Source organism: Eretmochelys imbricata, chromosome 3, assembly GCF_965152235.1.
Source record: "Eretmochelys imbricata isolate rEreImb1 chromosome 3, rEreImb1.hap1, whole genome shotgun sequence".
Taxonomy (NCBI): domain Eukaryota; kingdom Metazoa; phylum Chordata; order Testudines; family Cheloniidae; genus Eretmochelys; species Eretmochelys imbricata.
The window spans coordinates 172819905-172838075 of NC_135574.1; the positions used below are offsets into that span (position 1 = coordinate 172819905).

The 18171-nt window shown below is 39.3% G+C and overlaps 1 protein-coding gene across 3 annotated transcripts in view; it reads right to left on the reverse strand.

The window, feature by feature from the left end:
- LRPPRC (leucine rich pentatricopeptide repeat containing) overlaps positions 1–18171 on the reverse strand; it is a 168541-nt gene that overhangs the window by 17983 nt on the left and 132387 nt on the right. For all 3 annotated transcript variants that reach the window (XM_077813850.1, XM_077813849.1, XM_077813848.1), the window contains 4 exons: positions 14471–14613; positions 14254–14347; positions 5198–5324; positions 1559–1647 (listed from right to left, as the gene is read on the reverse strand). In XM_077813850.1, the coding sequence (XP_077669976.1) occupies positions 1559–1647; positions 5198–5324; positions 14254–14347; positions 14471–14613 (453 nt within the window). The remainder of the gene's footprint in view (positions 1–1558; positions 1648–5197; positions 5325–14253; positions 14348–14470; positions 14614–18171) is intronic.

Consider the following 18171-nt stretch of genomic DNA (forward strand, 5'->3'; position numbering starts at 1 on the left):
AGTTACAATAGTCAAAATAGACCAGAGTATTGGCCAAGGATTCAGTAGTGGGTTACAAGGAAAGGAAGAATTCTGGAGATAGTACTAAAGAAAGAACTTACAAAACCTAGCAACATGCTGGACTGAGGACAAAGCAGAAGGGAGAGTGAAATCAAATATGACAGGTTGCAGGCCTGTGTGACTGCAAAAATAGAGGACTGTCAACAATAAGAGATGAATTGGAGATGGGGAAGAAAAGGAGTTCCATTTCACCATGCTGAGTCTGAGTTGGTGTTAGGATCCTTGCATGCACATGTCAAGGGGAAAAAAATCGACATGAGACTGTATGGAAAAGGAATTTGAAAGAAAACATGTTTGTTTACTGGCAACAGAAAACACAGTGAAATGATGCATCTCACTTACTGCAGAAGCATTTTAACATAGGCAATGCTACATGCATATATGGTACAACATCAAAGCACGATGAAGTGAATTAATTTAAAGATGATATAGCAGGTACAAATCTGAATTTCCTTGCTTTTGTCAGATTAAAATCAAACCGTTCCCCAATTTGATATTTTTGTTTACATTTAGTTTCTCTTGTGTTTTAGAGTAATATTCAAATATATTAATAGGAAAATATTTATACTGTATAGGCAATTGCACTGATTCAAAATCCTGTTTGTGCAGGGTTTTCCAGTCCCAAATAATGCAGTGCAGTAGAAAAGGTTGGTAACGAAGTAGATAAAACCTTGATAAAAATATTAACGTGAGGATGTACACATACTCGTAGGGTCAGATTTTTCAAAAGTGCTCAGAGAAAGATTGGAACCTCTAACTTTACTAGCATTGTTCAGTCTTGATGCATCACTCACTTTCCCCTAAAACAAAGACATCAAACTGCAAACAAATGATACTAAAGAGCTGAAAGTTGCATAACAGTTTTCCACCACCTTGTCCCACGCATGTGCTACTCTCAGCCACCATTTCTGTTATGTTATAATATTAAAATTAAAAAGAAAAGAAAAGTACAATGTATGTTTCAATGCTATTGGTATTGTGAACTATTAAAAAGTATTAGTTTTTAAATCAATATTATAATTATTTAGTGCACAATCACGTACATTTAACACTCAATTTAACTCATCTGATATCTCACACAACCAACACAATATGAAAGAAGCAACTGCTGGGAATTGTTTCAGATGCTCTAAAGTATGTTAATTTCTAAAGCAAAATGACTTGTGCTGTGAATTTTAACGCACTTGAAAGCCTGTACTTTCTCTCGTTCTGGAGCACAAATTTTGCATGTCTGAAGAGCTGTGATTCATCTTAAGAAAACCCATCTTGTGTTAAATGGAATGGAAACTGGACTAAGTGGTCAAATGACAAGTACATTCATATTCAAGCTGTATTATAAATGCATGTACAGTAATTTACGTCTCTCAGCTACCACAAAAGGCTCTTGATAAGCAGGTAATTTGCTAAATGGACTCCTTTATCCAAGTATTCGAAGGGCGTTACAAGAAAAATCTGCAGAGGCATTAATGTGACGTAAAGGTCAAGCATTGTGACATACCTTTCAAATAATCCCGCCTAACTTGCGTTATGATGAGGAGGCTGCTGGCAGCATCGTTCAGTGTGAAGCCCTTGATGTGGGTCTCAGCGCTAAAAGAAGCAGACATTTAGAAAGGAATTACTGACATGCTTCTGATACGATAATAAATGGTTGAGCACCAAGGTGAAATTATAAAAACTACTGTTCGTATGTTAAAAATATTGCTGCAAAATATCGACCTGGAGACAGCTTTTGTGTTATCCTGTCAATGGTTATAGAAGGATAATTTTTTTTTGCATTCTGACAGATGACAAAGTTGGAAATGAGCAACAAAAGAAACAAAGTACAAGATTTTTTTTAAACAATCGGTTCAGATTCTTGAATGCTGACATATTAGATGACTAAAATAACTGCATGCCCTGCATTGTTCTGTTGTATCCTAAGCTGGATACTTTTTCTTCTTCTTTAAGTCACCATAATTATAAAATGTAAAACTATTCTTTCAGCAATAAAAATGAAACATTTATTTTCAGCACAGTATATTTTAAATATAAACTAAAGCATATTATGAACTAACACCATATTATTTGGTTGATTAATTTTCAAATTTCTGTCATCTACATGTATACAGTTTTTAAAACTGAACATACTTCATTTGCTGCCTTTGCCATGTTAAAATTATATTTAATTTATCAATTCTGAGTCCCTTGCAATGCAAAAAAGTCATACATCTACAGCAAAGAGAACTTTGCTTTAATAATACTGCTTTTAAGAAACTAACATGTATGCTTTTAATTCAGACTACCCAGCAATCACATCTATTTTATACTTGTAAAATGCCCCTACTTCTAATGAAATTTAGGCACATTTTTAATACATAAGGATAACTTTACAGAGGTTCATTTCTAGATTACAAAATCTCCCCACACAAAAATGGGCACTGCCATTTGCCATATCAGCAATCAAGATAAACCTCACTGATCATCTTGTGGCAAACAACTGAGCAGCCTACCTACTTGAATTTATGAGCTGAGCGGATTGGGAGGTAAGCAGGGTCATTGCTAAATTATTCTCATCAATCCCAAGAAAATCCTTCATAGAGTACACAATATGACTATCCTCTCAGTCACTTTCAGCCTCTAGGGCTCACAAATGCAGTCACTGGACTCAGAATTTTCTTACTCTCCCAAACAATCCTCTTAATCCCTGCCTAAGCACCCATTGCTCAGTTCCGTGTTTTTTTCCCTTTGTCCCATCTGTCAAAGCCCTTAAGTCAACAATTCATGCATGAGACTGTAAATTACATATAACAAAGGATTTACTTTCTCCAATCTTCCAATCTTTAGTGTGATTAAATAGATGTTAGCCACTATTACAGAACTAATCCCTCATTCCAATACTACTGAATTTCTATTTTAAAACTCTTGAACTAAGTGCAATAAACATACCTAAAATTCACTAGAATTATAAGGCAGCAGCACTTTGGTCTGACCAAGGTATCAGAAAACTCCTGGACTTTCCCAGAGTCTCAGCTGGCATGCTGCTTCCCTCCATGATCATCTCAATTCAACATTAGTTCTTTTCAGACCTGATACCAAGATATTAATTTAAAAAACAAACTAGTCTTTTTAGATTAAAAAATGCTTTTTATGCTGTACTATTACTATACAAACACTATAAGATTCTCTAAATATTATTTAAATTTCAAATTTGGCTTCAAACAGAGAACAAAAGAAAAATATGTAAGTCTACACAAGTGAAACTACCTTTCATATCTTTTACTGTAAATATTAGGAGAGATGTAATTTTCAGGCCACTGCACATATTTAGGCTTCTAGAAGTAATCTCTCAGTAAATGAGGTTGGTAAGATTGACTCCTATGTAGCCCAAAGTTTCCAGAATACAGAAATTTGTTAAGCATGCACAAAATGTTCTTGTTCTAAATTGTTCACACCACAGATACTTTTTCGATTCCATTCACTACTTCAATACACTATTTAGGCATTTTTAGAAGAAAGTTTGTTTCCATAAAATTGTTTTTGAAGTCTGAGTACTTATAATTTTATTCATTTGTTATTGAAAGACCCATGTACTGTCAAATAAAGTCATGAGTACTGATGATATCAAGTGTACTCTCTATTATCTTGCAAAGAAAAACCAGCAAGAGTTAACCAGCATTGGTTCATTAGAGTGCCATCATGTGATATTTCTGAACTGTATGCTTTTCTGAACTGCCCTGCCAAACAATGTAGTTTTTATTATTCTAGGTTTAGAAGACGGACTAATAAGAATGGAGCTTCTGGCTAGATACTACTTCCATCTTCCCTAAAACCAAGAAGTTTTTAAGAAGGCACAATCACAAAAATTATTTTATTTGGGAGCAATATAGTGTATTTTCATGAACCACTCGAAACTAAGTTTTGTGGTGACCTACACATTGTTTAAAATCACATACAAGTATTATATGTATCCAGTTCATAATTTTCTTTTGAATAAACATGTTGCAGTTCTCTCCACTGTTCTTGTTTTAACCAAATAACGTACCACTCTCTGTTTTTAAATTCCTACTCTCCTCAATCTTCCTTTGATGACTAGTTCGGTTTTCTTTACAGTACATAACCTATTAAAATGAAGATACTTCCTTCCCACTTTCCACTAAAAAGAATTTTAAAATCAGTTCTCCTTACTACACAACAGCTTTTCACCCAAATATTTCAACCTTTTATGCAACTCTTCTTTTTTTTTTTTTTTTTATCAGTGTAAAAAGGATAGTAATCTCCTCACGTAATCAGATTGCCAGACTGTTTAATAACCCAACTGATTTACATTGGTGACATTGAGAGCTGGTCTATACTTTTAGTCACTAGAGTGCCTAAACCACTTTTGAAAACGGGATTTAGGTGCTTTAAGATTTTACCCTATTTCAGTATACTAGTCACTGGCATATGACCCTGGGACAAGTTTTACATGCAGCAGTCAAAACACATGGTACAACCACATGATTCATTGAAGTTAAACCCAATCCAACCCCAAATATTCTACTAATACACACTGTAGAAAGACACATTACAACTTGATGCCTTAATGTCATATTCCTGGACCAGCTAGCCTTGAAAGGTGAATAAAATATTGATACCGTGCACACTTCTTTTTCATTTGATTTATGAAAGACCAATGCATTACTCACTATATCAGGGATCGGCAACCTTTGGCACGCAGCCCATCAGGGAAATCCGCTGGTAGGCGGGTCGCTTTGTTTACCTGCAGCATCCGCAGGTTCGGCTGATCACAGCTCCCTCTGGCCACGGTTCGCTGTTCCAGGCCAACGGGGGCTGCGGGAAGCGGAGGCCAGCACATCCCTCAGCCCCATTTGCCTGGAACGGGGAACTGAGGCCAGTGGGAGCTGCGATCAGCCGAACCTGCAGATGCTGCAAGTAAACAAACTGTCCCGGCCCGCCAGCGGATTTCCCTGATGGGCAGCGTGCCAAAGGTTGCCGATCCCTGCACTATATCATCGTGTTTCCAATTGGGGCCTACTTTTTGTTAGGAAACTAGGACTTTACCTTAAAGGAATGCTCACGATAATTTCCATGCAAAGTTCTGAGTGCACAGTTTTAGAACAGAGCCACAGGTTTGAAAAACAAACAAACAAAAACTTACATGTTTTTCACTTTGATGGCTTCCTCAAGACAACCCTCAGCCAGCAATGCTTTTATAAGAGCGGAATAAGCAGAGGGAGGAAACATAATATCCTTCTTTTGTGCTTCCAGTAAAATATTGTATGCCTCTACAAAGAGAATGAAAAAAAAAAAAACAATTGAGATGTCACATTGCATTGAAGTGGCATATAAAGAGCATTCACATCTCTTTTTATTTAAAAAGACTGCATCTTAAACATAAATCTATTCCTCCTTTTCTTAAATCTTTTAGTCTAAAGCTATATTTTAGAAAATTGTTGGTTTGCCCAGGTTTGCATGAATGCTCCTATCCACGGAGCCAAAAGTTGTAGGGTTTTTAAAATTTATATATATATTATATATATAAAAATGTTGTTTCTTCTAAAATCCAGGTAAGTTACATTTTTTCCCACCCTCAAAAAAAACACCGAGTCAGATAAGCTAACTCCAAAAAAGTGTCTGAATTCCCTTCCCATAATTCATTTAAAATAAAAATCACCACCATACAACAGTTCATGAGAAAGGGAGAACTAATGCTTTTTGAAGCAACACCTAATTCTGGGGTAGATGGTTACAATGTTTGGCGCATCATCACAACAGCATTCAGCAAATATAGGCACTGATTCCAGTATTGGGAGATCAAACTGTTTGGCTACAACAAGATTTATATAAAAACATACAATTTACAAATATACAGATATTTAACAAGTAAACTAAGCTGCATTTGTTTGACTGATTAGCAGTTTTATTTCACACATTCACAATAACTGTCAGTGTATGAAAAGACGTTACCAAAAAAAAAGGGGGGGGGGGGAGATAACCACACTTTTCAATCATTTACTTTTTGAAACAAGATTACGGAGCTGTAAACATTTGGCTTATACCTTTGGCGTGAATGGGAAAATAATCTGTATTTGAATTTTAACCTCAAAGGAAATACAATATGAACAAGTGAAACTTCAGGGCACACCCTGACAGACAAGTTTTCAATGCACATTCTCAAGACTGCCAGTGTTACTGTACCATCTTGTCTGAACCATGGGATGGCTTGAGTCCAAGGGCATGTCTACCCAGCAAAAGCTGTGCACAGGCTAGCCTATCCAAGCTAGCCTGAATCTAATTAGCATGGGTCACAACAGTACTGAAGACAGTGCAGTGCAGGCTTCAGAATGAGATAGAAAGCAGAGTATGCGTCCAAGGCCTATGCTGGACTTGTACTATCTGCGCGGAAGCGGTACTGTACTTCACTGTTATTGTTACCTGTGCCAGTTGGATTCAGGCTAGCTCAGGTAGGCTGGCCTGTGCACAATTTTTGCTGCGGAGACATACTCTAAGACTAAATATTGGGACTTTTAAAAAGATGTATTCATATAAACATGAATGTGTGTCTATTTAAGGAGGTATGCAAAAATTGTGAATGTGTAGTATATTGTGAGAATATTCCGGTATAGTTATCTTATATCTATACACAGACACTTTACATTGCACAGGTCTATGAACACAGATATAAAATGACAGGTTTCAGAGTAGCAGCCGTGTTAGTCTGTATTTGCAAAAAGAAAAGGAGTACTTGTGGCACCTCAGAGACTAAAATTTATTTGAGCATAAGTTTTCGTGAGCTACAGCTCACTTCATACTCCTTTTCTTTTTACAGATATAAAAGAAGATCCTATGATAAAAATTAAAACAGCCACTGTGTGTGTGTTATGACATAAGTCTGAAATTACAATACTTAATTATATCACCACTCTCTGGATCAATACTCAAATAAAAGGAGAGGGGAAAAAATAGTCAAGTAGCATGAGGTAGGATTTTAAAATAATCTAATTGGCCAGACATACTGTACTTCCTGTCACAATTTACAGGGTTCTCTTGCCCACTTATGTGCCAAACAAATTTTAATTGCTAGCATTTACAGAAGGTGTTCACTTCACTGAAAACTTTATTGGAAAAAAAAAATTTCCACTAAGTTTTTCAACTGTGAAAGTGACGAAATCACCACTAGACCAGTAAATATCATTCCATGAAATAAGGTTGCTTACTTATGATAAGGAAGAATCATTCAATACACAAGTGCAACAAACTCTGATTAGTATCTGAAAACAATTACGAGCACATTCTTGCATCGAGCAGCTCTGGCACACACCAGAAGAGGGTATCTACTTTTCCTCTGCCCTACTTCAAGTACAATGGTTGTGTTTACATTACAGTTGCTAACTATAAATGTCTGTCACTGTAATGAAAACAAAACATTTAACTGTGCTTTTCCCTATGCTATTCAATTCAAGGCAAAGGAAGTTCAAACTCCTTAATTCAACCAACTGGCACTGCAGGTGGATTTTTGCATAGTAAAGTTCTGAACAGGAAACTACTAAAAGAATGCTCCCCACTTTCCCAAGATTTCTATGGCAAATCATAAATGCGAACACTCACTCCAGGATCTATTTTCCTCATCACAAAAATTAAGATTTGGCAGTTTTAAAGATTAATCATGTGAGCAAACAATGTACAAATTATTCAAAATTCCAAACAAAAATTTGAAGTGAGCAGAGTAAAAAAAAAAGTATAATCTTTTTCTTCTATCTAAATTATTTCAAGAATATGATCCAAATATGCTTGCTTTTATTGTGAAATCCAAACCTTTTGAATGAGATGTTAGATGCACTGTAAGATCTCAAGTACTTTTGTTACCTAAAGTGGTTGCCAAGAGCTATTAAATGTACATCAATATATTACGGATAAACTCCTGGCCCCATTGAAGTAGGGTTGCCAGGTGTCCAGTTTTTGATTGGAATGCCAGGTCGAAAAGGGACCCTAGCAGCTCCAGTCAGCACTGCTGACTGGGCTGTTAAAAGTCTGGTAGGAGCTGCAGCGGGGCTAAGGCAGGCTTCCTGCCTGCCATGACTCCGCACAGCTCCCAGAAGCAGCAGAATGTCCCCACTCCGTCTCCTAGGCATAGGGGCAGTCAGGGGGCTCTGGCATGCTGCTAGTGCCTGCTCTGCAGCTCCCACTGGCTGAAAGCCACGGCCAATGGGAGCTGCAGGAGCAGTGCCTGTGGACAGGGCAGCGCAAAGGGCCTGGCCGCGTAGGAGCTGGAGAGGGGACATGCTGCTGCTTCCAGGAGCTGCTTGAGGTAAGCACTGCCTGGAGCTTGCACCCCTGTCCCCCTCCTGTTCCCCAACCCCCTGTCCCAGCCCTGATCCCCCTCCCACTCTCTGAATCCCTGGGTCCCAGCCTGGAGCACCAGCTTGCACCCCAAATCCCTCATCCCTCACACCAAACCCCTCATCCCCAGCCCCACACCATAGCCCACACCCCCAGCCGGAGCCCTCACCCCCTCCTACATCCCAATCCACTGCCTCAGCCTGGAGCCCCCTCCTGTACCCTGAACTCCTCATTTCTGGCCCCACCCCAGAGCCCGCACTCCCAGCCAGAGCCCTTATCACCTCCCAAACCCCAATCCCCTGAGCTAGCCCAGTGAAAATGAGCGAGTGAGTGAGCGTGGGGAGAGTGAGCAATAGAGAGAGTGGGGACAGGATCTCGGAGAAGGGGTGGGGCAGGGGGTGAGGCCTCAAAGGAGGGATGGGGCATGGGTGTCCAGTTTTGTGCAAGTAGAAAGCTGGCAACCCTACATTGAAGTCAATGGCAGAACCCTGTGTTTGCATGTCAGTTATCCATGGATGTATACAGTATGTATAACAATGCCATCTGGTGACTGGAATACCAGGACAACTCATGAGAGCATGACCGCATCATTCACCAATAGTTGTAAGCCCACAAATGGTAAGCCTTAATATTACTGCTACACATATGAGCCTTCCACAGGTTGTGGCTAGTTAAACACAGTACTAAAAATCTTAACTAGTCTTTGTATCCTACCCTCAGAACTCTTGTTTCGATGATACAGGGAGGGCTAAACCGCGGCTTATGAGCTGCATGCAGCTCTTTTACAGTGGAAGTGTGGCTCGCGGAGCCCTCCCATCTCCCTCCCCATTCTCTGCCTACAAGACTGTTTATGGGAGCTTGGGGCTTCTGCCCTGTGGCAGGGTGGTGGAACTAAGGGTTTCTGAACAGTAGGGAGAGGGTCTCATGTCTAGCCCCACCACCCTGCTACAGGGCTGAAGCCCTGAGTCCTGTCAAACACACCCAGGCTCTCTAACTTCTGAAGACTGTCGTATGCGGCTTGGAGGGTTAGTAAGTTTGGCCATCCCTGCTATAATATTTTATTTGTTTCCTCCCAAATGGCAAAATATTTCATAACTGCCTCCACCACTTACCTTTTGAAAATAAACTGGCATTATCTTACACGAACTCCACTTGAGTTGCAGGTCTGAAGCGGACTAAAGGGTTCTCAAATGGAGACCATATCCCCGAACAGGGATTATCAGTTTACTATTTCTCAAACTGCCATCCTTTTATGAGAAGCTGTACTCAAACTACCCAAATATATTAGCATTCAAAAGAGTTTCCGGCATAAAAATCATATCATGTTATATTACCACTTTAAGCAGAGAGAGCTGTTAGAAATGTGACAACTTGCCAACACAAAATCTCAATTCTCACAACACAGTCACATTTGGTTCAGCAATTTCCACTGCTTGGACACATGCACACACTACCCAAAGGCCAACTTATAACAATGCAGAATCAAGTCAGTAAAATTAATATATCGTTTTTCATAAATAAAAAACCTCAAAGAATGGATTCTTAAAACAGCACCCTGCCAAGGAATTAATCTAATTATATAACTAATATTCTAAACTGATTAAGTTCACTTCCTTCAAATAAAAAAAATTGCATTCATACGAAATTGTTTACAATATCCTATTGTATTCATATCAAAATTACATTACATTGTTTACATAAAGTTGACAAGTGAATTTTTCAGGATTTTAAACACACATGCATGCGGCACATTTCACAGTATTTTCAGCAGAATATTTTCCTACAAAATTTTCATTCTTAATATCTGGCAGGTCTGGATCATCTACCAGGATCACTACAGAATGTAATAGTAAGATGTGCAATACCAATCTATCAGTAAATTCAGTCTCAAAGTGTCAGGGCTATCAGTAATAAATTGGTGCAGTTTTTTTTGTTTGTTTGAACTTTAAATCTTAGAAGCATGACCCTACCTCAGGAAATTACTTTGGTATTCAAACCATATTCATAAATAGGTGTAAAATTTTTATGATTTTGTTTCCCTCCCCACTTCAATCCTATCATTTATGATATTTGAGGACATTAAATCAATATTACCTCATTCTCAACACTTTCCAAAGAAAAATTAATTAGTTCTGTTTTCAGAACCTGATCCTTTTAAGGTATATCCATTTTCAAGCCTGCCTTTTCATCCCCCAAATTTACTGGTATAAAAATTAACATTCTGAAGAAGCTCTTAAATCTGTCATAATACAGAGATTACCATTAAAGTGATATGCATACAAAATATAAGATATATGCATATGCCATATAAGATGTATGCTTACATATGTGTACACAGTACATGCAGACTTATGCATGACCCCCTAATAAGGGCTCCAGGAGTTCGATGGTGCTTTAACAACAGTTTCTCCAGTAACAGCGAAACAATTCTGTGGAGTATTATAGCGTATGCTGACCCACTGCGGAGACACTGAAAAGGCGTAGATGTCCGCAGTTCCATCCTGCGCAGTTTAATGCTGGCATAGATCTCCAAGAGAACATATTTGTAGGACTTAATCATCCAACAAATTATACACTAAATGGAGCTGGCATCTTTAACCCAACCAATTAGATTTTCTAATCAGTCCCTGTGTCAGATGACCACCAGTCATGTGTGTTTAGGCAAAGAAAAGAAGGAATGCAAATAGTCTTCAAAAGCTAAGACCCAATCACCCCGCTGCCTTAATGAGTAACAACTCTGTTTCATGCATGTTTTCCGTGAAGAGCATTGAAGAGGATGAAAAGGAGAGGTCCAGTTTGGTTTCACTGTCCCCACTACTTGGGATTCTTCACACACGCCTCTGAAGGGAATGGCAGGGATGGAATAACTATACTCAGTTCCATTCCTCCTTTCCACATATGGCAACAGCTATCCAAGCATAAATTAATGCTGCTGTGCAGCAGAGAATGGGCTTTTGCATAGGTGGGAAATACACCTGTCTATTGGCAGCACCAATACTGGAAAGAATGAAGTATAAGATCAGTTGGGGAAGGGAGGGCAGAGAGAACCCTCCATGGGACTAGGAATTTCCTTCCCTGCAGATCATGACGACAGGGAGACTGCTCCTTTGGCTCTCTCTCATGTCAGGTACTTCTGTAGAAGGGTACAATTTACCCTTGAGACAGTACTCTATAGAAGGAAGGGGGCGAAGCATTGTTTTTTTTTAAATGCTACGACATATCACTACTAATATATGGGGGATAGGAGGGAGAAATCTGTGTCTCCCTTGTCTTACTCCCACTCCAGCTAACAAAGTCTTATTTCCATCTAAGGAGAGAGTTCTTTTACATGAAAAGAGGAAATATGTTTCTCCCCAGCATACTGAAACATCTTTTTCAAAATATTAAGAGAAAGTCAGAGGAAAAAATATCAGAGATTACACAAAGACATTTCTCTAGGAGTAAGGTTAAAATGCATTCTGAAATTATTTTAGCAAACATTTTCATCTTGCCAGCATCTTTAAAAATTGTCTATGAATCTTCATTACTGGCTCTACCTTTGCTTTGATGGAGGTAATTTCTGTTTTAACATTTTGCTTTAAAAAAAAAAGATGCAAGTTTAATAATATTTTAGAAGCGCTTTCTAATTAACTTCTGGACCACTCTGAGGCCCAGTGATAGGCCTTTTATGTTTGTGATGTGGCAGACTCACGTTTGATTCCTACCTTAAGTATCTGATCCTGCAAAGCAACGAGCACCGTAGGGGAATGCTGAATTTAGAAGCTTTACGTAAATACAAAAATAATAATGATGATGATGATGTGTTCCAGGTAGTGAGTGCTGTAGAAGAAATGCCCTCAGAACTAGGGAAGTGGAAGTCCAAAATGACTGGGTATAAATGACCACTTGGCATGCTTCACCTTCCACAATGCTTTATAACAAAAATGCACATCCATTCTCAGTGTGCACCGATAAACTAAAATTCATTGTTGGATACAGATAAGAAAAGTGCTCAGCCTCAGATTATCTAAAATGCCAAAAAACTGCCTATATATTGTCTACCTTTAAAGTAAAAGAGATTTCTTAACTTTGTATCATGCATTGATTTTAATTCAGGCCAGAAGGGATCATTGTGATAATCTAGTCCAATCTCCAGCATAACATAGGCCAAAGAATCTCACCTATTAACTTCTGCATTAAGTCCACAATTACTGTTTGAACTATAGCTAGGGCCCTACCAAATTCACGGCTGTGAAAAACATGTCACGGACCATGAAATTTGGTCTTTTGTGTACTAGACTATAGAGACTTCACCTGCGTTTTTCAATCTGGGGTTCTGACTTGGCCAAAAGGGAGTCATGGGAGGGTAGCAAGGTTATTGTAGCGGGGGTTGCGGTATTGCCACCCTGGGGTGGCTGGAGAGTGGTGGTTGCTGGCCAGACACCCAGCTCTGAAGGCAGTGCCCCGCCAGCAGCAGCACAGAAGTAAGGGCGGCAATACCATATCATGCCATCTTTACTTCTGCGCAGTTGCCTTCAGAGCTGGGCAGCCTGAGACCAGTAGCTGCTTGGCCGAAGAGGGGCAGCTCTGAAGACAGCAGTGCAGAAGGGTAGCAATACCATACCATTCCATCCTTCTGTACTGCTGCTGGCGGCAGCGCTGCCTTCAGACCTGGGCTCCCAGCCAGCAGCCACTGCTCTCCAGCTGCCCTGCTCAGAAGGCAGCGCTGCTAGCAGTAGTAGCATAGAAGTAAGGGTGGGAATACTGTGACCCCCCCCTACAATAACGTTGCAACACCATCAACCCCAACCCCGCCTTTTGGGTCAGGACCCCTACAGTTACAACACAGTGAAATTTCAGGTTTAAATAGATGAAATCATGAAATTTATGATTTTAAAAATACTATAACTCTGAAATTGACCCAACTGGACCATGAATGTGGTAGGGACCGAACTATAACATATCTTTTAAAAAGACATCTCAAATTGATTTACAGACTTAAGTGCTGGAGATTCAAAAATGTCCCTGGGACATCCAAAGTTCTTCTAGTTACTCTCAATGTTAAAAACCTGCACCTTATTTTCTAGTCTGAATTTGTCTAGATTCAGGTTCAAACCGCTGCATCTCATTATGCTTTTTGCTGCTATATGGAAGAGTTGTCAACTATAAATCTCTTCCTCAAGTAGGTACTTGTACACCATGATCAAATCTTTTAACCTTCTCTTGGATAAACTAAATAGACTCTGCTCTTTATATCTCTGACTGTAAGGCATGTTTTCCAGATCTCAAATGATTCTTGTTCTTTTGAGCCCTTTCCAATTTATCAACATTTTTTTCAAAGTGTTAACACCAGAAATGGACACCGTAGTCCAGTAATGGCCTCACCAATGCTGTATACACAGATAATACTGCCTCCCTACTCATACTTGATATTTCATTGCTTCTGCATCCAAGGATTAGATATAGAATATATGAAAATGAACAACCTGTATATAACAATACAACATGTTCAACTGGTTACTGATAAATTCTCCTGTCCTATACTTTTTCTTTTTAAATAAGCTTAGATGTTTGGACAGCTATCAGTGCTGTGTGGCCTCACAGTGGTCTTTAACACTGTTCTCAACATAAATTATCATCCCTGGATATTCGATCAATACAATCTGACAAAATAACTCCGAAATGAAAGTTACACAAAGGATGCTGCAGAACTGGATGCTGCACTCATCACACACTTGCCTGGAAGAGATTCCAAAACTACTACTGCAATTTTAAACCCTGGATTCTAGACTCTAGTATTGCATTAGGTTTTTGAGAGTATTGGTTACTTTTGTTGATTAATAGAACCTTGCTTTTTTAAAGCCAAAGAAAATTAAAAACGTGTTTTCAGTTTACCTTGGACACTGCCCTTCTTGCAGAGCATCAACACTTTCTTCTCAGGGTTATTTTCTGAAACAGGAGTTGATTCTACACGGTCTTCATACCAAATCTTTAAAACAAAGTAAATGGTTTAATAAAAAACATACACCATGAAGAGACATGAAAAAAAAGTATGATTCAAACAAAAGGAACAAATATGTTGCACTTGTATGTAAAGTTAAACCCAAATTACCTCAGGCACATCAAATGGTACTTCTTGACCATTGTTCTTAAGAGTATCAGCCAATAACCTTAAAGTTCTCTCACGAGGAATAACATTTTCTTCCTGCATTTTAGTCCAAGTTGCATCAGCTTTTTGCCAGTCATTACTGATCTCTGAAAGACAAGATTCAGTCTTCACATGTAATACATATCCAGATACTAATCCTACATTTTCAGTGAAAAGCTGTATAATGAAAAAGAAAGCGAAATCAAATATTAAATATATAAGATAGTTATTTTTATAAGCACCCACATTAAAAAAAATAAATCAATTTGTGTCATCAGTGTATGAAGATGCTTATGTGCATGCCTAACTTTACACATGCAAGTAGTCCCACTGACTTCATGTTTGTAATGTGGTTAAGGACTTGTCTCCACTTACCAGTGGATCGACACTGCGATGATCGATCCACCAGGGGTCAATTTAGCGGGTCTAGTGAAGACCCGCTATATCAACTGCAGATCGCTCTCCCGTTGACTCCGGTACGCCAATGGAACGAGAAGAGTAAGGGGTGTTGACAGGAGAGCGTCTGCTATCGACATAGTGTAGTGTGGACCCCGTGGTAAGTAGATCTAAGCTATGTCAACTTGAGTTACGCTACTAACATAACTCAAATTGCGTAGCTTAGATCGACTTTCCCCCATGGTGTAGACCTGCCCTAAGTGTTTGAAGAACAAGGGACTTGGACTTTAGCCATGAAACACTGGGAAACTTCACAAGTGACAAAAGGTTAGGAACCAAGAACTTGCTATTTCTCTTTAATGCAAATATTGACATAAAATGACTTGACTTCTAATAATTTTTGAACTTCCACATTCAGCTCCTTTTTGTTTACAGAATATAGTTCCCAAAATAACTCTTAAAAGACTTGTCTGGAAATGTCACATCCAAGGTTGGATAATTATGTTGATATAAATGCAAGTGTTTCATGAGCTTCTGAGACCCTGCACCAGTTTTTGTAACTTTTTAAATCACATTCCCCCATATTAAAAAATGTTCCTTTTCACTGTTGCAACACACAGAAAATATTGAAAACTGTAAGTATACACAGGAACACAAGCTGACTACACAAAAAGTTATTAAGTGCATAAAGTAAGCAAACCAAAAAGAAACAACAGTATGTAAAATATGTTCTGACAAAAGTGTGATTTTTACATTGATGTTTTTCCTTTAATCTCCACTACAAAATCTGAGGTGCTAATAATTTCTCTGAAGACTATCTGACAAACACTTCTCTGAAGAATTTGCTATATTTAAAATTTGGTGCAGATTCCATAAAAAACAACTTTGTTCAGATAACTTTTAAACTCTCTCAAAGGAACTTCTAAGCTCCTTGAGGTCTCGCTGAGGTTGCCCCAAAGGAATTTAGAAGCTCGGAAGCTGCTATGCCAGTAAATTAAGAGCTTTTTAAGAAGACATGCATATCTATAGAGATCCAAAGCAACTCTCAGAGGTTCAAATTTTCAAAAAGGAACAAATCCAAAATTTTCGACCCAACTTATAGTCCTGTGCAATTGCTCTCATTCGTGACAGTGAATGACTGTGCAAAAATGTTAGCACATGCTTTCAAATGGAAAAAAATCCCTTTTTTCTAAATCCCACATCTTAAAAAACCAAAACCAAGTTAATTATCCATATATGAACTGTGGTTCTTCAGGGTGCGGTCAGCAGCACGTGAATCCCACTTTAGGTACGCATGTGCCTCAAGTGTGGGAAACTGGTATAGCAGTATGTTGGGCTGTGCCTGCACTGTGAAAGTCCTGTCATACTGTTTGCCCCCGGTGAGGGCATAAAATAGCACGGAAGCCACAGTTCACTAGCTAATGCAGAATCCTAGATGTGGAGGACTCTGAAAAGTGGGGATGGAGACAGGGTCATGGAATCCACACTGACAACAACATCTCAAAGAACCTCAGTTATTGTAAGGTACGCAATGTTCTTTCTTGAGTATGGGTCAGTGTGGATCTCACTCTAGGTGACTGATTAGTGTCCAATCTGGAAGGTGGGATTGAAGAGTCTTGCTTTAACACAACGATTGCAATATTGCTCTTCTGAAATTGGCATTTCAATTAGATCAAGGGCGTAATACTTAAAGAAAGTCAAGAGGCTACAGTTTCCAGATATGGGTACGTTCCTAAAGCAGAGTGGCCGTAGCTTGCGCTCCAGTGGAGTAAGCCTTAACTTGTGGAAGGAAAGATACATCAGCCATTTGGTAGCAGACCAATATGCACGGCATGATCTGTTTTAATATCCTCTCAAAGGAGAGGAGAGGGCTTACCCCTTCGAAGTACCAAAGATAGCTGTCAAGGTTCCTTCCCCACTCTGAACTCTAGGGTACAGATGTGGGGACGTGCATGAAAACCTCCTAAGCTTACTTTTACCAGCTTAGGTTAAAACTTCCCCAAGGTACAAACTATTTTACCCTTTGCCCTTGGACTTCCACTGCCACCACCAAACTTTATCTGGGTTCCTCAGAAAACGTTGTTTGGAAACGTCTTTCCCCCCAAAATCCTTCCAACCCTTGCACCCCACTTCCTGGGGAAGGTTTGGTAAAAATCCTCACCAATTTGCATAGGTGACCACAGACCCAAACCCTTGGATCTTAGAACAATGAAAAAGCATTAGTTTTTTTTTGCAAGAAGACTTTTAATAGAAGTAAAAAAGAATCACCTCTGTAAAATCAGGATGGTAAATACCTTACAGGGTAATTAGATTCAAAACATAGAGAATCCCTCTAGGCAAAACCTTAAGTTACAAAAAAGACACACAGACAGGAATATTCATTCTATTCAGCACAGCTATTTTCTCAGCCATTTAAAGAAATCATAATCTAACGCATACCTAGCTAGATTACTTACTAAATTCTAAGACTTCATTCCTGTTCTGTCCCCGGCCAAAGCATCACACAGACACAGACCCTTTGTTTTTCTCACTCCTCCCAGCTTTTGAAAGTATCTTGTCTCCTCATTGGTCATTTTGGTCAGGTACCAGCGAGGTTACCTTTAGCTTCTTAACCCTTTACAGGTGAAAGGATTTTTCCTCTGGCCTGGAGGTATTTTAAAGGTGATTACCCTTCCCTTTATATTTATGACAATAGCCATGAAGAGACACGGGCCTGGTCTACACTGGGGGGAAGCGGGGAGATCAACCTAAGCTATGCAACTTCAGCTACGAGAATAGTGTAGCTGAAGTTGGCGTATCTTAGGTCGACTTACCTTGCATCCTCACAGTGCGGGGTCGACTGCTACCGCTCCCCCGTTGACTCCAATTCTGCCTCTCGCTGCGGTGGAGTACAGGAGTCGACGGCAGAGCGATCGGGGATCGACTTATCTCGTCTACACTAGACGTGATAAATCGATCCCCGATAGAGCGATCACTACCTGCCAATCCGGCGGGCAGTGTAGACGTACCCAAGATGACAGACTAAAGCCCTTCAAACTATCAATGTAGTATAATAAGGCTCCTGAAACATTCAGAGTATGGAGTTTTTCTTCTCCGGAACAGAACAAGGTTTAGGGAAGAACAGGAATAAACTGATGGACTGGTTCAATGAAATTTCAAGACCACTTTAGGAATAAACTTCAGATAAGGTCTCAACACCACCCTATCTCTGTGGAATACTGTATGGCGAGGGAGGGAGTTAGAGCTTGGAGATAACTGACCCTTATAGC